Raw genomic sequence first — 26,824 nt, forward strand, 5'->3', positions numbered from 1 at the left:
AGTTCATTAAAAAATTTATAGGTAAAACAATATTTTATGGAGGAAAATTTTACACTACAGTGTGCTTTACTATACTTACTTATGAAAGAAAAATAAATTTCAGGTGCAAAAAAAATAATAAAAAACCTACTAAATCTGCTCATACTTTTAAAGCAGGGATGCGTGAAACTTATGTATACTGAAAAAACAGTTTTACAATACTTTAAATTTTTAGACCTACCTGTTAAACCTACCATTTGTAGGTTAAGAATTTTTTTATTATTTACATTTTTTAAATATTATTGTTATTATCGATCAACTGAGAGACTAATGCAGTGCATTAATCTCTCAAGTTTAACTAATGCGGTGCATTAATCTCTCAGTTGATTAAGCAGTGAAATAATCCCAAATCAATTTTTCAATTTTAGTTCATATTTTTGATATATCATCATCATAAATTTCTTCCTATGTACAGTATATACGATGGTGTGCAAAAAGTTGTTATGATCACCATGAAGTAATTGAGGGAGAACCATGTTCTACTTCAGTTACTTCATGGTGAGCAGAACTTTTTAGCCCTTCCCTCGTATATATATTATCAGGTGAGTGTATAGTGTATAGGATGCTATTGACAGTACTGCATGATTAAGTTCCCATTATAACTAACATCCTGCCAACAGTTTCCTCAAGTTAATCTGGCACTAGTCAGTACTCCAGTAGTATGAGATTTTCATTTCTGTCTGATAGGGCACATCTGACTGCATCAGTCCACCTAGATCTTACTCTTGGCCTGTCTTTTTTGAGCCATCTTGGCATCAAACACCTGTTTGCTAACCTTTCCTCTCCATTCTGTTAATGTGACCATACCACCTATTAGCTCTGCACATGCATTCCTGAATGCTAACAATGTTAAGTTCCTTCATAATATCTTTACTTTTAAATGATTCTACCACTGATGTACCCCCTGTCCCCCAAGTTTATTATTATTATTACTTCAATGCCTCCATGGAATCTGAAAATTAATCACAAGAGGTCGAACATATGTAGATAATAATTAACTCTTCATTACAGACAATCCTCCACCTTCCGGAGTCAAGATCCTCCAATATGATAAACCACATTCTATCTTCCTTGGCCAAGGTGATACACTGAAGTTGCCAAAGTAACTTGAAATCCCATTCTTCAACTCAAAACATTCACCTGTTCAAATCCTCTGGCAACAACAGCATATCGTGACTTCCTGACATTCTTCTCCCTAATTTAGTATCATCAGTAAACAACTGAATATCTCCTCTCACATTCTGAATTATACCATCATCATTATTATCATCAAATTCCTGACGTGTACCCTCAAGGGGTGTACAGGATATGATAGTACTACATGAAAAAAATTACATCATTACTAACTTCCTATCTACAATTTTCTTCGAAATCAGTCTGTTACTTGTTAAGACTCCAACATTATCAGATCTTATATTTCTATCGTCTAAGGCACTTTGTACCGTATCAATCCACCTATATCTTGGTCTTCTTCTGGGTCGTTTTGCTGCCAACCTGGCAGAGAACACTTGTTTTGCTAATCTTTCCTCTCCCATTCTATTTAAGTGACCATACCATCTGAGATTAGCTCTGCTAACGCATTCCTGGATGCTGACAATGTCAAGTTCTTTCCTAATATCCTCATTTTTAATATGATATTGCCATTGATGCCATCTGTTCACGCCTCTAATCTTTCTCAGGAGTCTCATATCTGCGGTCTCTAGTCTTTGGTCAAGTGTTTTACTTCTGACCCAGCTCTCAGATCCATAAGTTAAAACTGGTTTGAACACTGTCTTGTATACAGCTAATTTAGTGTTCCGACTAATTTCTCTCTTATTCCATATGAATTTATTCAATTGACTTCCCACCATACCAGCTTTGCTGATTCTGTTGTCTATTTCTATATTTAATTTACCATCTTCAGTAAAAATCGTGCCTAAGTAGCTGAAATGTTTTACTTGTTCCACAGGTTCTCCATTCACAACACAGTTGACATTTTCAATGATTCTGCCTATTTTCATTGTCTTTGTCTTTTTATTGCTGACCTTCATACCATATCTATTACAACAGCTGTTCAATTTAGTCAGAGAATTTTGCAGACTTGTAGCAGATTTATTTAGAAGTATAACATCATCTGCATAAAGCAAAGAGCTGACATTAACATCTCCAATTTTGATATCATGTTTAATACCACTTTCCTTCATAATGTGATCCATATAGATAATGAATAACAGAGGGGATAATGTACATCCTTGTCTGACACCAGATTTAACATTAAACCATCTTCCTGTACTTCCTTCAATTCTAATTGCTGACTTACAACTCAAATAAAGACTAAGTATTGCTTGATATAATGTCCCATTGACACCATATAACTGCAGCGTATTGAATAGCTTCTCTCTTGGCACCTTGTCATATGCCTTTTCCAAATCGACAAAACTTAAATACAGATCTTTGTTATATTCCCATGCTTTCTCGACTATTTGTCGTAAAGTGAAGATCTGATCCTGACAACCTCTATTTGGCCTGAATCTAGCTTGTTCTTCACTAAGCTTTTCTTCCACAATTCTTCTCAACCGTTTCTCAAGTATACTTGCATAGATCTTGCCAGTAACATTCAGTAGGGAAATACTTCTGTAATTCTCACATTCAGTTTTATTTCCCTTTTTATATATGGGTACTATGAGAGCTCTACTCCAATCATCGGGAATTCATCTCCCTCTGTCCAGGCTTTCTGAACTATGCAGTGCAGCCACTGTGAGGCTCTTATACCACCATACTTCAGCATTTCTGGTCGAATATCATCTACTCCTGCTGCCTGTCCACATTTCAAGCCTTTTATGGCTTTTTCTACTTCAAGTACGGATTGTATTCCTGATTGCATGCCTGGTCAGTGTTTTTTATCACTGTACTGTCATCACTGCTTGTTTCATTTAGCAGTTTTTCAATGTAATCACTCCATACTTCAAGGATATCTTTTTCTATAGTTTTTCATGTCACCTTTATCATCTGTAACTCCTTTTACAGCACTCTTTCTTCTATTCCTAAGCTTCTTCAACAACCTCCAGAATATTTTCCCACCTTCTTGATATTTATTTTCTATATTCTTGCCAAAGTTCTCCCATGACTTTTGTTTAGCTAGTTTTACACAGTGTTTAGCATTCTTGCATTTGTCTCTGTATTCTCTAAGAGCACAAGCTGACTTATTTGATAGGAACTTTTGATATGCTTTCTTCTTTTCCTTCACTGCCTCTTTAACTTCCTGTGTCCACCAGGGAGTTCTGATTTTTTTATCCTTGCAGTCCTTTTAGATTTTTTCTTCCTTTTAGCGCAGTCTTTAATTTGGCTGTCAGGGTTAAAATTACTCTGACAGCCAGAAATCACAGAGAGCTAAGTCAGGTGAATAAGCAAAATGACCTAATTTGGTAATCGATTTTTTGGGCAGAAACTCTCACGATGAGTGCACTATAGCTTGGCGAATTGTTGCGATGGATGATTTACTTGTCAGGCCACAATTTAGGTCCGAACCGAAACTTGTAATCTTTTCAGCACCTCTATATAGCATTGTTGGTTGACTGTTTGTCCTTGTTCAATGAATTCATAGTAGACTATCCCTTTGTGAAACACGCCAGCATGGTCTTGAACAGCGAAAGTGACATGCATGCTTTTTTCAGATGTGGCAGGCTCGGGGTTTTTCACTGCATGCTCTGGCATTTTGTTTTGGGATCGTACTGGTAGCACTAGGTTTCGTCACCCATAATTACTCTCGGAAACGTTCTTATTTGCAGAAAGATCAGTTGCAACTTGAACCCACCGCTGCTTCTGTTTGTCTGTCAAGATCTGAAGCACAAACTTTGAGGCACATACCCAATTCTTCAGTTAAAATTACCTTGACTGTTTCTTGATTCATTTGCAATTCATCAGCCATTAATTTCATACTTATTAATCACACAATCATCTGTCAGGTCATACCAAATCTTGCACTCTGTTCACGTTTACATCCATCGTTTTTGTTTTTGACTCCCCACTTCTGGGGTCGTCGTTCATATCCTCTTGCCTACCTTTTAATCTCTTATGCCACTCAAAGACACTTGACTTTTTCAGAGCATCCATACCATATGCCAATTTCAACAGCTTCAACATTTCAATTGCAGTTTTTTTTTACAGATTTTCACTTTTTTACAGATTTACACAAAATTTGATGCTAACAAAATGCTGCTCCAAATTTTGATCACACATTTTTATGGGCAAAGTTTACACGCAGATCTCTATTGTTTTTGCAATAGCCAACCAGCAAATGGCTCTATCGACTTGAGGTTTACATATGCATCAGTTAAAAGATGTACAAACATGATTACTCACGTGACTTCAACCAAATCACCACATGGGTGACACTACGCAGCCGTTCCGAGAATTAAATCATCGCACCTCGTATGCTACATAAGGTAGTTATCCTTAAGTAGCTCGAGGAATTTGATCTTTTACTCACACGTTCTAATCAATGCTTCCATAGTTAAAGTCACCATTATCATCACTCTCCTGTCGCTCACCAGTCTCATCTGTCTAAACATTTCAGAATAATCTTTCTCTACATTTCCTGGCATGCAGCAACACAGTACTAAATATCTGAAATTCATGCTTAACTCAGCCTCACACAGATGGCCTCTGAGCCATTATCACTACTGTTTTCTTCAAGTTACACATGGAGGAGACAACTTTTCTGAAATAATCTGTAATATCTCACATTCTCTTATCTTTTCTGTCTTAAATATTATAACCATTTTATTCTATTCCTGTGAGTACATGTTTTAACCACATCTTACTGATAACAATGATTTGCAGACTGACTAAATGCCACAAACTCTGCACCCTTATTCTAATACTCCTTGCATTGGTAGATAAGCCCAGTATTCCTTCCTACAATTCTCCCCTCCCCATCATTCAAATTCTTTGATTCTGTTGCTCCCATTGAGGCCTTCTCTGCATTCTTATTTTTTCTTCCTTCTTCATTTATCTCACAGTCCCACCATCTAGTTTTTGTTTCAATTTCACACTCCTGTTATCATCAATCTACTCAACTTCACATTGCTGTTACTCACTCAGATACAGACCAACTGTAGTAAATGGTAAACAGCTCTCTTATCATCAAATTTATCCCATATATCCACATACCCAAGTCCTCTTTTCTTGCACATTTTAGCTATCATGCCATTCATAATCATTGTTCTTCTCGTCATCTCCATACTATTATGCTTTCACAACTTACAGTTCTCCCTCTCACACTTTTCCACTTCGTTGTCTCTAGCAACACTTGTAAATCCTGCAATAACTCATTCACACGTCCTTGCAAATCACTTGTTTCTACTAGCATAGTCAACTCTCCTGCACTTCTCTTCTCCACAGCTCCCTCAGTCTCTTATTGTTGCTCCTCTCAGACATACTTTCGATACTTGCTCCATTTTCATATCTTTCACCACAGTTCCCACCATACAGCACTCCACTACTTTCCACCATTCATTCTTCTTTTATTACAATAATTCATCTTTGATTCAACTACCATTAGCAACTTCCTCCTTACACCTCCAACTAGTTTCTTCTCTAAATGTCCTATCTCAATCAGCACATGCCTCAAATCATTGATCAACTTTACAATTCTTTTTTAATATCCTTACTCCTGTTCATATCTTTCATACTAGCTTCTTTACCATTCTTCTTCCTTCATTCATCTACCATTCCACTGTCTTTCACATCTTTATCTATCTTACTACCCTCTGCTGTGGTATTCACCATTTGAATAACACAGTGAATGTGTTATTCTAACACATTCACTGTTGCTCACATCATTCACGATACCATCAATTGCTTCTTTCACCAGATCACTCACCCACTTTTTCATAACTTTCCTACTGCTCACTTGCTACACTTTCGCATTATCTCTCTTTACTATATTCAATGAGCACTCATTTTTCTTGTTACGTTCTTGCAACTCTCTTTCTCTTTCCTTCGGTCACTGAGACATTGCTGCTCATTAGTTCTGCATTTAAGTTGTGCTTTGCACTCACAGGATATGATAAAATTTTATTTTATCATATCCTAACTTATATCTTTTGTTGTCTGTTTTTGATCAGTTGTTTTGTTTTTAACCCAAATTTTAGATCCATAAGTTAAAACTGGTTTGAGCACTGTCTTGTATATGGCCAGTTTATTGTTTTGACTAATTTCTTTCTTATACCATATAAATTTATTCAGCTGGCCCCTACTATATTAGTTTTGCTTATTCTGTTGTCTATTTCCATATTTAATTCTTCATCTTCACTAAAAATTGTGCCTAAATAGATGAAATATTTTATTTATTCTATAGGTTTTCCATTGAGGCAGCTGAAGTTTTCCACGTTCCTTCCTGTCTATTTTCATAGTTTTCGTCTTTTTATTGCTAATTTTCATGCCAAATTTGTTATAGCTATTATTTAATTTAGTTAAAGAATCCTGGAGACTCTACTTTGTTTAGAAGTATAACATTATCTGCATCAGGAAAGAGCTAAGTTTGATACGTGCAATTCTGATATCAGGTATACTTCCACTTTCTTTCATAATGTGATCCATAATGATGATGAATAAGTTGAGATGATCGAGTATGACCTTGTCTTACACCTGGTTTTATAGTAAACCATCATCCTGTACTTTTCTGTGTAATGTTCCATTTATCTCACATAACTGTAGTGCTCTGAAGAGATTTTCTCTTGGCACTTTGTCGCATGCTTTTTCCAGACCTAAATAATGATCCTTGTTATATTCCCACTTTTTTCTCAACTGTTTGTTGTAAAGTAAATATCTTGACAACTCTGTTTGGCCTGAATCTACTTGTTCTTTTCCAAGTTTTTCTTCCACAGATTTTCTTAACCTCTTCTCAAGTGCTTGAGTAAATCCTACCTTGAATACTTAGTAGAGAAATTTCTCTATAATTCTCACATTCAGTTTTATTTTCCCATCTTTATAGATGGGAACTATGAAATCTTTACTCCAATCTCCTGGGATTTGACCCTCTGAAAACTTATATTTCCATATTTTCAAAATTTTACTTCCAAAGTTTTACTCACAGAAAAACTTTTATACCTTTATATTTGATATTTGAGCATTTTTGTTTGAATATCATTTGTTCCATCTGCCTTCCCTCATTTCATGCTTTTGATAGCTTTTTTTTTTCCTACCTCAAGTATTGATTATGTCCTAATTGCATTCCTCTTGAATATTTTCTATCACTGTTCTGTCACTGCTTGTGTTGTTTAAGTCTTTTAAAAATAATTACTGCAGATATCCAGAATATCTTCAGTTTCAATTTTCACCTTTATCATCTGATTTCCTTTACCATATGATTTCCTCCATTTTTCAGCTTTTTCAATACCCTTTAGAAAATTTTGCCACCTTTCTGATATTTATCTTTTATATTCTTACCAGTCTTCCCATGACTTTGGTTTAACTGCTTTTTTACACAAAGCTTCTCTCTTATAGCTGACTTACTTGCTAGGAACTTTTGATACGCTTTGTTCAATATATCCAGTTTTAAAAATTATTCATTAATATATTCATTAGTGAATAGCAAGAAGTAGCAAGTCTTCAACTCCAAAAATTTCTACCTAGATTAACCACCTTGATTTAGGATTAAACATTAGTGCTGGAACCAGCCCTAACTGAAAGACAGGTGTAGATGTTTTTTCATGCAATTTTTACTTCTTTTTGCAGTAAAACTCTGCAGGAAAGCTTTCACGCATGATATTTGTAATGACTAAAAGTGAAAGTTTAATCACTTCTGACATCTTGATTTTGAAATTTTTAATTTTAATAAAATGTATGTGTGTAGTAATAGCATTTTTTTTTTTTTCAGTATTAGTCAGCATGCAAAATGAAAACAATTTACTAATAACAGTTTACTTAAAAAAACTTCTTCAAAGCATTTTTGATTTTTTGTTTTTTTGAATACCATATTTCTATTTTAGGAAAGTTATAGAGGTTTAATTAATAGTTATGTTAAGAAATGGAATTTTTTTTTGTTGATTATATTCTATGATGCAAATGCAAAACTTTGCTTTTCTAACTTACAATGAGCTTGTTCTTTCTTTTTTCCTTTTTATGCCAGGTGGTGATGCATGTTTTGTAACATTATAACCTTGAGATCATTTGATATTGAGAATATCTTTGCTGAGGCAGTAAAATAAAAGTAAGTTAAAGCGAAAAGATACCTTATATATAAAATTAATAAATAACACACTCCACATTTAAAGTACAATGTATTCAAAATGAAATGCAGCACATGGAAGAAACTGGTATAGATTACATTACAAATATCCTTGAAAGTGGTGCAAATTACATTCCTAACATAATTATTATTTTTATCAGACCTTCATGAAGTTATGGAGGTCCAAAGACATTTGGGAAGATCCTCACTATCAGATATAGTGCCCATCAAACTGCTCTGAAACTTGATACTGTTCTGTAATTTTCACACTCTCAGACAATGCACCACTCTCAAACAGTAAATCTTCTCCTCAGTCTCCTGCATTACACCCTTTTATACAATACAAAGTGAATAGCCACTTGTTCTGTGCCTATCTCCCTGCACTTTGCGAAAAATCTTTTTTCACTTTATCTGGTACATCTCTTCAGATCTTATGTCTTGATCATAACGCTCCTCTCCTATCCACCAAGCTCTACAGTTGGTATTCTTTCAGTCTGTTCACATATACTATATTTCATAGGATATCATTTTCACTCTTCTTTGGATCTTTTCCGTAATATCCACATCTTTTGAAACCAAGTGACCCATTCTGCATACACTGTCCAAAGACAGCTTAGTTCAGGCTACATTTGGAATACTGTGGGCTACACTAGTGGAACTACAGTATAATCCTTTTATTTTTGCATATCAATATACTCTTCATTATTGTTCATAACAATGCAATGGACAGAGGATAACACAAGAAATTATTGTTATAATCTTTTGTGTTATCATTTCTTGCATTGTGGCCCAAATTTCAGGTTTGTCTATCATTATCTTTAATCCCCCCCCCCAACCTTGTGTACTGCTGTCACTTTTGTCATGTTCTCATATGATGCCATATGATCTCAGATGTCTTTGCACCAGTAAACCCAAAACTACTTACCTACCTCCTTCAGTACATCCCCATCAACTGAATAAGATAGGATCCCATCCTTGGTTTCCAAAATTCAAACCTTTCATTGGCAACACTAAATTTTCAGCCACTCATTTATCCACACAGATAGTTTATTCAAATCCTCTTGGAGAATCTGAAGAGCCATAACATTATTTCATTCCTCATGCCTCTTCCCCAGTTTTGCTTTATCTGAAAGCAACTTCACATCTTCATTTAAACCTCTCACATTGTTATTAACATAGAAGTTAAACAAATAATAGCAATAATATAGCTATAGGCATACACAATTAACAGGCAAAAAATGCATTTGTTGGATGGTTCTGAAGTTTTCCATAGTAAACACCACTACAAGTGACTTTCCTTTCCAGAACCAAGGGTTCTAGAAAGGAAATCATATCTTGGCGATACCTATCTGATAGTCAGTGGCCTTAGAAAAAATCTAGATATGCTGCAATATATGCATCCCTTTACTCATAAGTGTACATGATGAATCATGTTGCAGAGCAGTTATAGTGTCTTTTATTATCACTTCTGTCTACATATTAAATTTTTTAACCTGTCTGTTTTAGTATTTTGTCTCTTTTTTTTTTTTCATGAGAGTCTCATACATCAATGGTTGTGTATGTATAACACAAAAGTACTAGAGGGTGGGGTAAGATTTGGTTAACTCAGAAGCCCTCTTTAGGGACAAAACTTGGTTCTTTTCAAGTCATTTCAGGCTTCCATCAGAACTGGAAGCTTTAGTATCATTTTAAAATCATACATTAGAAATTAAAATCATCTACCAGCTAGATGAGTGATTTGATTGCTCTCATAAAAATAAATCTCATGGGTAAGGTACAGGCTTCTATAGCAATCATCCTCTTGAAATCAGCTGCACAAGAAACACATTTCATACTCAAAAGAAGGAGTTTTAGTGTGAGCTGACATACAATTTTGCAGCAGCAATGTTTTAGAAAATTCTTTTGGTGTTACCAATTTTTTTGTGCAGTCACAACCAACCTAAATCCGAGTTCACCATCAAAATAGTGAACTGGGAGCTTTAGTATCTTCACTGCATTCATTAATCAGTTAATGAAAGCAGTGAAGATGCTAAAGTTCACCATTGTGTATACGTACTTTTTTTCTGTTTTTGTATATATCTGCAGTGCTCCCACTTTTCTTAAATGTGTCAGAGACATATTTCCTCTTCAGCTTCTTAGTTGACACTTTCATAAAACTTCTTCTTCTTCTGTTGTAATCCTTTAAAATGGGTATTTATTGGATGTGAAACTAGACAACTTTCTTCCAAAAACAAAACAAGTATTTATCATGTGCACTTGCTTGTCATAATCGATGTCAGTTTGAATCATATCTGTAATATGATGTTCTCTGTGCCAGTTTCTTCAGTGGTTTCTTTTGCATTAAACTTCTTTATTGACACATGAAATTTTCTGAACATTTGTACATGAACATATTTCACTTTTTCATACTTGATATATCACGTTCCACAATATTTTAACATTCTGCTTTGGCTTTTTTTAAAATTCCTTATTGCTTTTTCATAGTCTGCTCAATGAAATGACTAATTAAGATAGAAATACTGAGTTGCATGGTGAATAACTGGATTAGTCATTGAGATGATCTAACATTTCAGTATGAATTTATTGTCGAATTTGAACTTACTTTTGGTATATAGTATACAAGCAACATTATATATATGGTAATTTCATTTTCAAAGCATTTACAATAAAATACAGTAATATTCATATGAACTATTAGAGTCAGATGATTGAGATGCTTGATTGTCATCCCTCAGTTAATATGCTAATACTAGGATATATGTTGTTGCTGTTTATTAACTGCCTCCTGGAATGCTTGCTTATGGCATGTCATTGACAACTACTGTCTGAATTACTTTTTATATTTTAAATTAATTATGCTGTTATTCATTTATTTTTTCTTTAGAAGAACATGACATTTTTTAATGTAGGCTTCACAACAATCTTCCTTTGTAGGCTTCCTTTTTTATTCTTATACTGGATTAATAGTAGCTTTATTTTTTGATTTTGTTTGAAACAGTTTTTTTTTGTTTTTTTTGTGCAATGCATTATGAGACACTAAGGCAATTAATGTAAAGTCATTAGCCTCTATATACAAGTAGTGCAGTCATGATGTTACTTCATGTGCAAATTTTCATTTGCTTACACTTGGATAAAGGATTAAACCAAGAATATAATTTCTAGGGATCTTTAATTTATAGTATAAAAAAGTGAAAAACTTGCAAACATCTTTCTCTAATCCAGAGTATTTTAGTAATAAGATGTGACACTCTTTGACTACTTGTATATGGATATATGAGTTCTGCATTACTTCAACCTTGGTATCACTTCTGATCTGACTCCCAGTGATGAGACCTGACACTCTTTCTATTAAAAAAGTAAAATTTGGTATAAAGAAATCTTTAATCTCTTTTGCTGCAAACTTCTAGAGTTGGGTACTGACAACAGTACTTGGTTTCATAACCTATTAAAGTTCCAAAGATACCCTAACAGAAGGGATCTTGCTTGGAGAATTGCATATGGTCACCTTCCAGTCAGTACCATCAAATGCTTAACGTACTTTAACGTCTGTGACATCTGCTACTGATTGGAAACAGTAGAACATGCATTCTACATCTGTTCTCTTGCCCTGCATATTTGGAACAGATTATGCAATGTGTTGGTCATTCTTTACTTACAACACAACAGGTTATTTTTTTGCAGTACCCACCACCTGTCAGAAATAGGGAGAGAATTTTGATTTTTATAATTAATGAATTAAAATACCATTTATGGAAGGTTAGAAAGAAACATCAATTTGAAAACCAGCAATAAGACATCCAAATGTTTTATAAAATGTATTGTGGAAATTTTATTGTTCAGTCAGACGATTTTTGTATTTAGAAAGAAGCATTCTAGGAGATATCAAATTTTTGACTAGTGGTGTAGACCACCCACATTATGTAATATTCACCAGCAGAGATAAAATTCTGTCTATTCTTGCTATGAGAGGTTTTTAAATAGTTCCATCCTCTTAATTCAGTGTGGTCTTATAGTCAATTTCAGGGATGACTAGAGAGCATCCCAGGCGGAGATGGCCAACTCAGGGTGGTTAACTCGGATAAGGCTAACCACATGTGTATCAGTCATCTTTATGCTTTAGTTTCAATTGGTCTTTTGGTTGTTCATCTATATGAGATTGATGAAAAGGAAAACTGATAGCCTTTGGTTATATGATGATATAAAAGAGCTGAGGCCTTTTTTCTGTCTCTCATACTATCTATATGTCTTATTTTTCCTAATACTATCAGGCTTTACTTTTTCTTTTTCACCTCAATGAAGTTCGAAACTGGTCTGGGTAATGGTGCTTTCCATAATGCATAACATTATACATGACTTCAAGGATATGTGCTGTGCTTTATGGGACACTAAGACAATTAATGAGAAGTCATTAGCCTCTATATACAGTAGCCCGGTCATGGTGTTACTTCACACATACATTTTTATTTGCTTACACTTGGAATAAGGATTAAACCAAGAATATAATTTCTTGGCATCTTTAATTTAATTTATATTTTTTTTTTTGTTTTGTTTGGATCGAACTAATATGCTTACATGAAACAGGGTACTGCAAAAAGTAAGGGGGGGGGAAATGTTGAAATAAAGGCACTACAAGAATTGGTCTCCACCATAATAGAACAAAAGTGCCGTCATCTGATTTTACATAATTAGCCAGGGTATCTTGTGTACATATGCTACATATTTATAATATTGGGTTCTGTATGTGTAATATAAATGAAGGACATGGTTTGAAGATATAAGATAATGGACAGGATCACATGGCTATGAAAAAACAAAAAAGGAAAGCCACCAACAGAGAGAACTGGAAGGACATAGTGCTGCACCCTCTCACTGAGGAAGCTACATGATGACAATGATGGTAACACACACACACACACGGTTTCTGACATTCCTGGTATTTATAAATATGCAGATGAAATAATAACTTAAAAGAGAAGTAGAAGTTACAATTTTACTATCAGTAAGTTCAAGGATTTGTAGAAATGGAATGTTGACTGTGTAACTGTTGAAGTTCTACAGTTGGTGGATGAGATTTGAGATCTGTTGGTGATAAGGGGAATGCAGACAAGTATGCATAGTAAGGTTGCTGTTCTAATTTAGTAAATCCTTGATGATATAAAAATCTCACATAATCATGAGTTACTTATTATGTTTGCTTTTTATAGTAACATATGAGTTGGGGGGGGCTGAAAAGTTCTGATAAACACCTAGAACAAAAATGATATTAAAGCAACTGATATAACTGCAAGAAAGAACATATCTTAAAACCCTTTAACCCCCATGTTTTATCAAATTGTAATAATTTGTTCTTTTTCTTTTAGGATATATGAGAAGACGTGAGAAGTTTTGAAGAAATTCAAAGACACAGAGGTGCAGGCATTCATCAAGTTTTTCATGCTGCAAGAAAAGTCTGCAACTGAGATTCACCACACTTTGTGTTAGACTTTAGGGAACTGTGCCCTAGCATATCCAACAGTTGCTTGCCAGATGGGTGGCCAAGTTTAAAACTGAACATTCTGAGATAACATATGCTCCCAGGTCAGGAAGACTTTCCACAGTGATCACACCTGAAAACATTGATGCAGTGCATACCATGATCCTCGATGATAGACAAATACCAGCAAAAACATTTCAAAGACTTTGAGAATATCCAGGGAAAGATTTGGGGTCATTATCCACCAATATCTTGACAATTAGAAGCTCTCAGTGAATCGAGTCCCCCAAATGTTTGAATGCTGACCGAAAGAGAGCATGTGCTGTCATCTCAAGGGATTTTGGGTCATTTTGAGAAATTGGGTGCAAATATTTGGCTTGTATTGTGACTATTGATGAAACATGGCTTCATCACTATGACCCAGAGACCAAACAACAGCAATAGAGTGGAGACGCAAAGGTTCTTCATGGCCAAAGAAGTTCCGAACCCAAAAGTCAATAGGAAAGATTCTTGCCATTGTCTTTTGGGAAATAGATGATGTAATCCTAATCAAGTACCTCAAAAAAAAAAAACTAAAAGTGAAACTGTTACAGAAGCAGTTTATTCAACAGCTCTGAAAGAACTGAAAGATGTACAGAAGGAAAAACACTGCAGGGAAACTGAGCAGGGGGGGGGGCATGTTGCATTTGCAGGACAAAGCACCTGGTCACACTGCCCATGAAATCCAACAGGCAATACACAACTTTGGCTTTCAATGTCTGCCTCACCCACCCCATTCACCAGATCTTGTCCCATCTGACAAAATCCTATTCCAAAATTTAAAGAAACACTTGAAAAGGAACACATATTACCACAGATGATGCAGTCATATCTGCAGCTGAGGACTGGTTTATGCAACAATGGAAAGACTTTTCTCAGTGGATTGCAAATGATGCAGCAGCATTGTAACAAGTGTATAACACTTTGTGGAGAATATGTAGAATAATGTGCAAGTTACATGGTTATACCTCAAAATCTTCATGGTGATTATCACAACTTTTTAGCATATCCTCGTATATACTGAGTGTAAATTTCATAAAAAGGTTTAAGTTTCATTATATAATAAAATAATCTAAAAATATTTATATATCTGTTATATCTATTATATTATAATAAATATATATATTATTATTATTATCTTAAGACCCCATTTAGTCAAAGACTCATCTAGGAGGTCCATTTGTCATACACACAGCTCATCATACCTTGCCTTAAACACATTCTCACCAGCCTCTCTAACACTTTAACCACGACAACTGACACACTGATAGGCCTATAATTTGTTTGGTTCTGTCACCTCCTTTATGAAGCTGCAGAATCTTGCCTTCCTTCCACTCCTTTGGTGCTTGATCCAGTGCAAGACTCATATTAAACAAATATGTCAAGGCGGATGCCAGCTCCTTTGCACATTCCTTCAAAATATAATGGTGATATATTATCAAGTCCCACAGCCTTATTAACGTCAAGTTTGCTCAATTCCCCATATACCTCTTGCTCACTTGCAGTCAATTTCTCCTCCTCAACATACTGCTCTCACACATTCCATGATGTTCCATTCACAAGAACAAAAGACCTTTATTAACTGCTCATTAAATATCTCAACTATATCCTCTGCAGCAGTTGTTCTTATACCATTTTCTCCAATTCAGTGTCATCCTTCCATAATTTTTTTTTTTGCTGGTTACATATTGAAGGAACTCCCTAGGATTCTTTTTGGTTTCATTGGCTAACTGCTGCTCATACTGCTCTTACCAACCAAGTCACCCATTTTGCCTATTCTTTGTAATCTGCTTGGAATTGATAATTACCACTCTTCTTATGCCTCCATAATGCATTTTTCCTCTGTGTTGCATGCTTAATGTTTTCATTAATCCATTTCACACCTAACTTATTTAACCTTCTGATCTTTGGAATAGATTTAGACATTGCTTCTACTATATGGTTCTTGAATGTCATCTAAGCAGCATTGATCTCCTTTCCAGCCAGTTCCTCATTCCTTGCTACACCTGCAAGCCATCTCCTGAGCTTCTCATAATCACAAGCCTTTTAGATCTACATATACCCTTTCCTCACATAGGTCTTCACACTGCTGGAAACCACCCAGGTAATCACTTCATGGTCACTCTCACCAGCTGGATGGTGATCTGCCACTCTTCATTTTTAATAGTATCCTCTGATGAGATGATCAAATCCAAGACCCTCAATCCTCGTGCGCTCTCTGTTACTACCCGAGATAGTTGTCCCTCTAAAACTTGAGAAACTCATTTTCTTTGCTTCCAGTTGCTCTCTCATGATCCCAGTCTATATTGACATAATTAAAATCACCCTTTACTTATTTGCTTGGCTAATTTGATTATACATTTCATGGTCACTACCATCCACATTACCAGGTTTATAACAACATCTGACAAAGTATGATCAAAGCCTTTCATTTTTTCACTTCTATTTCACACCATACTGCCTAAAAACTACTGTCACTGTTTCCTGCTTGCACATCTATCCTGTATGGACATAACTCCTTCACTATCATCAATAGCACCCCCCCCCTCCCTTTTTATCCTTTCTATCTTCGCGAAACACATGGTTGGATGAGGATGACATCCTCATCTAACCATGTATTCCAACAATTTTTGGGTGAACAGACTCAATTAATGCAACCATTTCAATTGCCTTGTTTCTTACACTCCTAGCATTTGTATACAAACATAACAGCTCATTCCTGGATTTTTAACAAGTTTAACTGATACAACTTATTACATGTGACTTGTCCATACTCAACTCGTGCCATTTATTTTTCTCCTTATTCATTTTAGAACCCTCTTCAAATCCAACTGTTTTCCGTTGATCCCAGGTCATCCTCTTCCCTTTTTGTCTATACATGCATTCAGATCCACTCGATGCATCAACCTTTCTCATGCTGTGTTTCCCTGTCCGTCCTGAGCCTCCATGTTTCCCTGTTTGTCTTGCACATTTGTTTTCTCATTCTCTATACTCATGCTACCCACTTCTTCATTCATAGCCACCACTTCAATTTCTCCTTCCTTACTCTCTAGCTCTTTCATATTGCCTTCTTACTTGATCAGATTCATTCTCTACACTCATTTCTCTACCTTCTAGCAGCAGTCTCTCCAAACAACTCGCACCAAAATCATTCAAATGCAGTCCATCACTCATACAGTTAAATTTGCCCTTCAAACTCATTCAACACATTAACAAACTGCACTCTTTTCTCCTCACACATTTCTGCTAACATATCATTCACAATCTTCACTCTCCATCCTCATTTCGTCACTGTCATACCTGGGCAACATACTGACTATCTTTTCTATCACTCTGCTATTTTCTTTTATCCCTCTCAACAACCTCCTGATATCCAAACTCATGTTCCTTGTTCCCAGTCAAGCCATTTGTCCCTATTACTACTACAAACTTTTTCTTGCTTACTATAAATAAATAAATATATTTATTTATTTATTTGTAATTTTTAATGTAGTTGTATGTTTAGTATTACTAGAATGGCCATGTGGTTAAGCAGTGGCATAAAAAAAAAGGAAAACTATATATTTAAATGCTCATTTTACTTACTCTACATTGTAATCCTTAGGGGATTACCTAGAAATGTTAATTTATGTTTTTTATAGTATTATTCCTATGCCATATATTTGTAATGTGCAATCACTATGCTATTGGCAGCCATTTTTGTCACTTGAGTTTCACTTAGAGTTCTCATTGGGGTAATGAGAACTCTAACCAGCAAGCAAGTGGGGGGGTGGAGATGGAAGAGAAGGAAAGGAGGAAAAAAAAGTTATTGAAATCTCAGAAAAGTATATAGTTTATATTTTTATTAAAAGTTTATATATTTATCTCTGTCTACTCTTCAATGATATATTATACTATCCTGAATGTAGTTCAGGATAGTATAATATATCAAGCCTTCATATATTAGTGAGAATATTATCTGCTAATGGGAAGCAAGTAGTATATGTTTCAAGAAGTGAGATGGAATCTTCAGTAAAGCTCTTTTCCTTGGAAGTCCCTTTGGACCTACTCATTTAAATAATACTCCTGTTGTCAGAGCAATTATCTTCATGCCTTCTTCAGCAAAAGAAAGAAAGATATTTTTCGTGAAACTTGATTGCTCAAAGATATATGCAAGTATAATCAAGTGAGATTTTCAACTTTTCTTGTATTATAAGCAATTTCAGAGGTAAGACAGACCGAATGATTGTATGAGTGGAAACTAATAAAAAAAAATAATAATAAAAGAAGATAAAGGACAGAAAGTTCCCATATAGTCAAGAGATACTGCAGAACTTTTGGATGAATGGTATATTCATGTTTTGTCTGATGTTTTCTGTCATAATTGAATTTAATTATGAGTCACAGAGAATTTTTCTTTGAGCTCAAATTATGCAATTATAGAACAGCTATATATATTTTTGCATGTAATAAGAATTTCTCTACTCCTTTTAATTTGACAAACCTTGTAGTGCTCAAGTATTAGAATCCTCAAGATCTGCCATGACCAATGACCTGAACTGATCTCCTAGCTATATCCCAATGGAGCAGGGACAAGCTTGTCAACTTCATTGCCAACAAAATTCAGTCCTGTCTGATCTCTCACAATAAAGAGCTCATATCCTTCCCTCTCACTTTCACTAATACCGAGATATCCAAACACAATCAGATTGCACTTTTTTTTTCACAAACACATTTCAATTATAGCTTCTGCAGCCACCATAAAACTTGGTGTATTTTTTTGCACAAGACACTACTTCATATCTTCACAGTTGCTAACTTTGTACAAATTCCAAATCCATCCAACCATGGAATATTGCTCCCATCTTTGGGGTAGCGCACCAAAATCCTATCTAGAATTGCTCGATTCATTCAATCCAGAAGAGGGCATTCCAGCTAATTAATGATCCTTCTCTCACACATCCACTTCAGTCCTCTCGTGGATGTTCAGTTTCTGCCTTGTACCTCTTCTACAGATACTTTCATGGACAGTGCTCTGCTGAATTGGCCACTGTTATCCTTCCACTTTCCTCCAAAATCACTAGAACAAGAGCCATTGCTAACAAATATGCTTTTATAGTCCATCTTTAAACTCAACGAACCATCTTCACTCCCTCCTCTTTCATTTCATCTTCTTATTCTTCTTTAGACAGTTTTCCCCCTCTCTGCCTTCTCCAGTGAATACAACCTTCAGCTGTTCAAACAAAATGTGAATAGATTCCTCCTTTCTTCTTTTCCTCTTTACCATACATGGCACTATGCTATAGGTCTTGTGGCCTTTGGTGTATGAATCAGATATAAAAAAAAAAAAGATATATAGGATAGTAAAAAACGAATCTTTACTAATTGAAATGCTGCAGAGAATATGAATATGTTAGAACTCTTTAGAGAGATAAAGAGAATTACTTAATGTACAGAATTGAATCTATTGTATATATTTATATGTTTACTTTAAATTGGGAGTTGCAAGGTGGCATATTGTATGTGTTCTGTCTTTATTAGTGCTGCTAAAAAATAAGTAATTTTTTTCATATTTGGTTATTCATGTTTAATTCTTTGTAATTTTTATTTTATGAGGATTTGTGATTGGCTGAGTTATTTACTTTGTAAGTAAACCTTTTAGTTTTTGTTTAAATATGATATCGTTGGTATTATGGCACAATGTGTGGTAGAACAATCATGGCAAAGATATCATTATTGTGTAATTTGAATTTATGTGATTTTGTACAGTGCTGTGTGTGTGTGTGTGTGTGTGTGGGTGGGTGGGTGGGTGTGTGGGTGGGTGGGTGGGCGTGCGTGCGTGCGCGCGTGCGTGTGTCAGATGTATTCATCATGAAAGTTAAAGGATATATGGAAGGAGAGTTAAACTGGGGAGTGATTGTGTATTAAGTGTTTTGAGAGTGAGTGCCAGTTGGGTGGTGAGCACAAAGCCAATCTTAGTAGAGTAGGCAGTAGTAGTGATGGTAGAAGGGAAAATGTTAATGTTGATTAATTAATGTTAATTAATGATTAAAAAATGTTAATTAATGTTGATTGTGCATTGGTAGAAATACAGGAGAATGAATTGTACCTAAATAAGGAAATAACATACTTGCTTGTTATCCTTCACAGCACAAAGTATGAAATCATAAAGTTGCAGAAGCAGCAAGTGATTAGCATGTCTGAGAAGAGAATGGAGCAGGTGGTCCAAGATAAGAATTGAGATTATGTGAACAAACAAGAAAAATAAACCAAGGAGAAAATTACATATAGAGACTCTATGATCAGAGGAGTACTTAATGAAAGTATAACAAAATTATGTTTCCCTGACACAAAAATTAATGATATTAGTCATGCCATATGGATGCAGAAAAGTCAGGCTAAAGAACTAATTGTCTTGATTGGCACTATTGATTTGAGAGGTGAAAAGTATTTTATGTGGGTGGATGTAAAGGAGTTGTTGGACAAAGCAAAAAAAGAAGAATGAGAAAGTGAAGATTGTAAGTCTCCTGCCATGCCATGCTATGATAGAGGCGAATTGAGGAAAAGGGCATTGATAGCAAATGATTCGATTCATTCATCATTCCTTCTGCTGGTTGTGCAGAAGGAATGATGTATGATTTATAGACTTATGGTCCGAGTTTGACGGAAAGAAGGATTTGTATAATGCTGATGGACTGCATCTAAATGTTTTAGTGCTAGATGTCTAAAGAGAGAGAGAGAGAGAGAGCATGCTGAAGTGTGAAGGCACCCATGAGGTAAGTGTTTGAGAATGACCAAAAAGTGTAGCATATAGTCTCTCAAGCAAAAATATTGAATAAGGTAGTCAATTTAGGAAGTAAAAGTGGTTGGGAGCCTAAAGGAATTCTGCAGTTTCTGTATACTAATGCCAGAAGTATCAGGAATAAGAGGGATGAGTTTTTGGCATTAATTAGTGCAACTTCACCAAAAGTTATAGGCATTAGTGAGTGTTACCTAATAGCTTCTGGTTTTTGTTAACTGTGGAAACTGTAGAATGTGCAGAAACAAGTAAGTAAAGTGGTATCAGAACTGTGGAATATTGGTTTTGAGCAGAAAATGTGGGAAATTAAATTTGCAGTGCTTGATGGATGGTCAGAAGAGAGGTGATATAATAGAGACATCCAATATTTATGAAGGCTTTTTTTTTTTTTGTAATATTAATATCACGAGAGATTGTGAAACCCATAATATTTTTATTTTTGTGTTATAAGTGGAAATAACCTCTGGTGCAGTGAAATGAAGAAAGAGTGAACATATTGAAGTTTCTTTTGAACATTTGTCTATTGTAGTCTTTGTGAGAAGCCATTACTGGAAGTTGTATGAGTGTGATGAGCAAGTGAATTGGGGAATGCATTTTTTACATGGTAGATGGTTGGTGAGTGGAGTGCATTTCTAGAAATTATTCTAAATGTAAAAAGTGTGAGTGAGCTTAAGGCAGTGGTTTTCAAACTTTTTAAAGAGATACTCCTCTGTTTTTTTTAAAATTCTTTTGTCCCCCCCCCTTACATTTTTCATGAAACAAAAGTGCCTGTAGTTTTCTTAGAATGTATATTATCCTAGTAAAACTAAGTAGTTCTTACAGTTTTTTGATAGCACACAGTTATACTTTAAACCAAACTAAAAGTAAAATAGCACTAGTATATTGTCCTTATAGGCTACATAAAAAATTACAACTTTTTTAAACTTCTTAACACGTTTGCTGCCACGCTCCTCAGGGATAGTTTGTTCCCGCATGCCAAGCGCTTTCGTGTCTTCAAGATCACTACGAGTAATTTCGTAGCCGTCTTATCAGACAGAATTTTGTTTCATAGGCCAACTACGAGTAATCTCGTATCACTTCCACCTATATATTACATGCGCTTTATGCTAATATGAGTGATGATGAATTTCGTGAAATATTTGGTTCCGATTCCGAAGATGATCCTACAGACGACTCTAGCACTCTAGCAGGTCATGCATATGATATTGTATTCCACTTGATGGAAGAATATTTAGACAGGGGTTATGTATTGTATATGGACAATTTTTATAATTCTGTAGCTCTCACAGAATCGCTTACCAACAGAAAAACGTGTGTGGAACGCTGAGAAATAATAGGAAAAACAATCCACCAGATGTTATTCAGAAGAAACTAAAGAAAGGAGAATTTGTCTGGCAAAGAAGAGGGCCTGTTGTAGTCAGCAAATGGAAGGATAAGAGGGAAGTTCTTTCCATTTCAAATATGCACAAATTTGAAATGGTTTAAGCGCAAAATCTGAATGGTAAATTTCGATTAAAACCAAATATCGTTAGGGATTATAATTTGGGTATGTCAGGCACCGATCTTTCTGATCAAATGCTTTCTTACTATTCCACCTTATGAAAAACAATTAGATGGCCAAATGTATACCTCAAAAATGCTATACGCATTTTTGAGGTATACATTCAAAATGCGCATAAATTTTATAACATGATTACTGGAAATGCAATGACTGCGTTAAAATTTAGAGATCAATTCATCTCATTTTTTGTTGGAATGGATGAGTTTATAGCATCAGAGAATATCAGGAGAAATTGGGATTTTCATTATTTGGAAATTTTACCACCAACAGAAAAAAAGAATCTCCCGACAAAGCCATACTGTGTGTACATGAAACAAACGACGTCACAAAACATGTTATTATTGTCCTGTTTGCCAGGAAAATTGTTTTAAAATGTACCATTCTTAATTTGAATAAATTGTTTTTTTATTTTATTCACTGGTTTTTATTTTTATTGATTTTATTAGTTTTAAATTGATTTACAAATTACGTGTTATACTACGGATTAACTCGCGCTTGGCATAGGAGGTTGGTAATCGACATACGAGTATATTCATAGTTGGCTTCTGAGGCACATATATAATATACTATATTTTAGTTGAAATTATTTCCCTTCTACCAAGCCCCCCCACCCTCAGACGTGCTCTCTGCTTTATTCAGAATCCAAGGGTCCAAATTAAGGTAATTATACTAAGTGTTAACTCGTGTTTGGCATAGGAGGTCGGTAAATCGACATACGAGTATACTCGTAGTTGGCTTGTGAAGCTCATATATGAACTACGAGTATACTCGTAGTTGACAGCGAACGTGTTAATATATTAATGACAATAAAAATAAACAATAATGCTGACGATTTCTTTATGCCCCCCCCCCCCCCCCCCCAGAAAGGGTATCTCACCCACTTTCCTTCTTGGGAAGGGAATAAAATGTGTGAAAATGAATGATTTAAGATATTATGACAGATATGTTTGTGGCAAAGTGGATCTCTGCTACAGTTGCTGGGTTTGTTTGGGATAAGGAGGTGGTGGAGAGATTCAGAAGTGGATGACCAAGATTGTGACATGTTTGTGAAATGCTTACTATGAAGATAGATTGAATTCTTTATAATCCTTTGTGTACAATCCTATGGTCCCACCTATAAAGCAAATTCTGTAACCCTTTTGTGGATTTCAGAATTTGGTTGAGGGACAGAAAAGAGGAATATTATCATGTGTGAGTTACTAAAAGGGTTTTTATAGACTTGATGCAAAAGAAAATTTTCAATATATGACAAGAAGGGAGAGAGCAAGAGGTCACCTGAAAGTTGTGTAAGAGTGTGGTTAGTAAGGACACGAGGACTAGATTTTTTTTTTGCTTAGAGAGTGGGTGGAATGCATTGCCAAAAGTGGTCATTTGCTTTAAAGAGAGGTATGATAAGAATTGTGTGATTAATGGTTACCATGGGCCTCCCATGATGGGTCTTGAGATTCATGGAGATGCCTATATAATAATAATAATAATAACAACAGTAATGATAATCGTACCCACAAAAGTTAGAAATGTATAGCACTGCTGGGTAAGCATTGGGTTAGATTAATCTGGAACCCTACTGTGGAGATCAAGCATGGTGCTTTTTTGAGTTGCTTCAGACTTTTAGTAAGCAAGGTAGTAGTCTTCTTCTAGGTGAGGAAAATAGTACTACAAAAATTTGCTGCTGCTGCTGATGTAATGATGCTATTTCCCTCATATTAATTTTGAACTAAAATGGTTTTTCCATGGGCCTCCCATGATGGGTCTTGAGATTCATGGAGATGCCTATATAATAATAATAATAATAATAATAATAATAATAATAATAATAATAATAATAATAACAACAACAGTAATGATAATCATATCCATGAAAGTTGGAAATGTATGGCACTGCTGGGTAGGCATTGGGTTAGATTAATCTGGAACCCTGCTGTAGAGATCAAGCATGGTGCTTTTCAAGTTGCTTCAGACTTCCACTAAGCAAGGTGGTAGTAGTAGTATTCTTCTAGGTGAGGAAACTAGTACTACAAAAATTTACTGATGAAGTAATGATGCTATTTCTCTCATATTAATTTTTAATTAAAACCTAATGCATATGCATTGTGCATGATTCTCAGACATCAGGATCATGTGTGTAATACATTAAAAATACTCACACAGAATGAGTATTTTTTAGTATACAGGTAACCCTCGTATAACGCGGATGTTAGGTTCCATAGAAATGTTTTATAAATCGTGTTATGCGAGACTCAGATCACATAGAAAAAGTAGGGTTATGTTCCAAAATCGTTTTTTTTTTAGTCATATAAACATCAATGACATAGTGAAGAAAAAAATATTTTTATATAATTAGGTAATTCGTGTAAATTAAGAAAACATAAACTATGAACACGTTTATGAATTACTCTTAAGTTTACGTACATAAATTAGTGTACGTAAACTTAAGAGTAATTCTATCCTTGGAAACTTTAAATCCAGGAGGTGATCTTTCATTTTTTGAAATATAGGTGTGTTTTTGCATTTTTTTCCACTATAACTCGGATTCATCCCATCGAACACCTGGTCTGAACTATAAATATTTATAAACTTTGAGAGCTTTTTGTTTAATAAGATTTCCATCCTAAGGAATTTTCTTTGGAGTGCAATCTGCTATCCAAATCATTAGAGATTTCTCCATTTTTTCTATTAGAATATCACGTACACGAGCAATGCGCTTTGCACTTACTGTTGACCCAGCAATAACACTTTCTCGGATTTTGTGTTCATTTTGTTTGATTGTTTGAATTGTTGATTCATTTAAATTCAAAGTTCCTGCAACAGCATTTGGTTTTTCTCCATTTTTCAACTGATCCATGATTTTAATTTATTCTTCAAGAGAAATTAATTTTCTTTTCAATGTTAGTTTTGTTGCAGTTTGTAGCCATTACTATAAAAATATTTTTTTTTACATAAAAAAAGCATTACATATTAATTATGTATGTAACTCACCAGAAAATAAAGTGCTCAGCTTGAGATTAACACGTTTATGATTTTTAATGCACTTTCCTGACCGAAAATGAAGACAATTTTCAACAATAAACTTTATACGGTAAACAGTTGATGTACATGTGTGGTAAAGGGTATTTCCCCTAATATAAATTTTCTACTTATAACTATATGCTCGATACAGGCAGACACAAATTTAACGAAGATAAAATTTGATTTTTAAGTCGCACGGTGAAAAACATATGAAAAGATAAAGGGTTACCACAATTTGTAGACCGTGTTTTTATCAAAACCGCATTGTATAAATACCGTGTTGAACAAGGGTTACCACAATTTGTAGACCGTGTTATATCGAAACTGCATTATATAAGTACCGCTTTATACGTGGGTTACCTGTATTTAATACTGACACAATGTCTGGAGCAGTACAGTGAGACATGATCTCTGAAGCTGCATGCATAGATATACTTATGTACTGCTGTGATTTACTGGAGAAATTAGCCTTCATGCTTTTTTTTATTATTATTTAATCTTGTATACGTCATTATATTATTATTATTATTATTATTAAGAGAGAGACCTCCAGGGAGTCAGAGACTCATTGAGGGACATACATATTCCTTTTAGAATTCTGTCATTTAAATATATTAAATCTATGCAAATCACATTTGTGTTTTTAATTTTATTTTTACATCTAGAACCAGTGACTGAAGAAAAGATAAAAAAGTAAGTAGAAATGTCCTTTATATATGCTTTTAATCAAATAAAAGATTTGGGCAGATGAATAGAAGACATTTTTCTTTCCTACTAATAGAATGTGATTTAATATACCCTATATGTTTGTGAAAAATTTTATGTGATCTTTGTACCCTACTTGTTGAAATTGAAGTAACAAAAAAAACCAAAAAAAAACCAGCATGTTTGATTTCTATGGTAGGGTTTCTTTATCTAATCAATTGCACTTAAAAATAATGAATAAAACGCAGGTATTTTGAGATGTTTGATCCTGTATAAGAACTTATGTTAATAAGTTCTTATACAGGATATGTTAATAAGAAGTGGGATGTAACTGAGGTAATATGCCGTGTATATAATTTTTCATTTATTTTTATTACAATCAACGTAGTCTTAAAAAAATGGAAAATATTAAGGGAATATGCAAAGGAGCTAACAGTGTCCATCATTGTTCAACAAGAATTTGAAAAGTGACGGGAAGAATAAATAGCACCAGTGTATAAGAGAGAACTTAAATCAGTGGTTGCAAACTATAGACCAACTTATGTTTCATATGTGATGGCGAGATTGGTTGGAACACAAAACTGGACTGAAAAGAATGCAAATAATTTAAGAAAGTAGTCTTGTTTCAGTAACTTAGTTACATATAATGCCAACTGCATTGGAAAGAGATGTTCATATGCAGTCATTTTTAGATTTTGCGAAGAAGGCCATTGATAGAATACTTCATGACACATTACTGCTGAAAAGTGAGGGTAATGGGGATGAATAAATATATGAAAAAATAAATAATGAACCACTAATCAATCTACAAATAATTGATTTGTAGATTGATTAGTGGTTCAAATATGTTGTAAATAAAGCCCTGGCAAACTGTGATATTGGAGTGACAGTAGGAGGAAGAAGAATAAACTATCTAAATTTTGCTGATGATATTGATCTCCCAATGGAAAACAAATCATATCTTCAGAAATTACCATGAAGTTAGCTCATACTCTTAAAAAACTATGA

The 26,824-nt window shown here is 34.6% G+C and overlaps 1 protein-coding gene across 1 annotated transcript in view; it reads left to right on the plus strand.

Annotated features, from left to right (window-relative positions):
- LOC150100145 (uncharacterized) overlaps nucleotides 1–26,824 on the plus strand; it is a 192,644-nt gene that overhangs the window by 58,864 nt on the left and 106,956 nt on the right. The window contains exon 3 of the mRNA XM_090403073.1: nucleotides 25,777–25,804. Within this exon, the coding sequence (XP_090259199.1) occupies nucleotides 25,777–25,804 (28 nt within the window). The remainder of the gene's footprint in view (nucleotides 1–25,776; nucleotides 25,805–26,824) is intronic.

The sequence above is a fragment of the Typopeltis vanoorti genome, chromosome 13 (assembly GCF_054136105.1).
Source record: "Typopeltis vanoorti isolate ZY-2024b chromosome 13, IOZ_Tvanoo_1.0, whole genome shotgun sequence".
Lineage (NCBI taxonomy): Eukaryota > Metazoa > Arthropoda > Arachnida > Uropygi > Thelyphonidae > Typopeltis > Typopeltis vanoorti.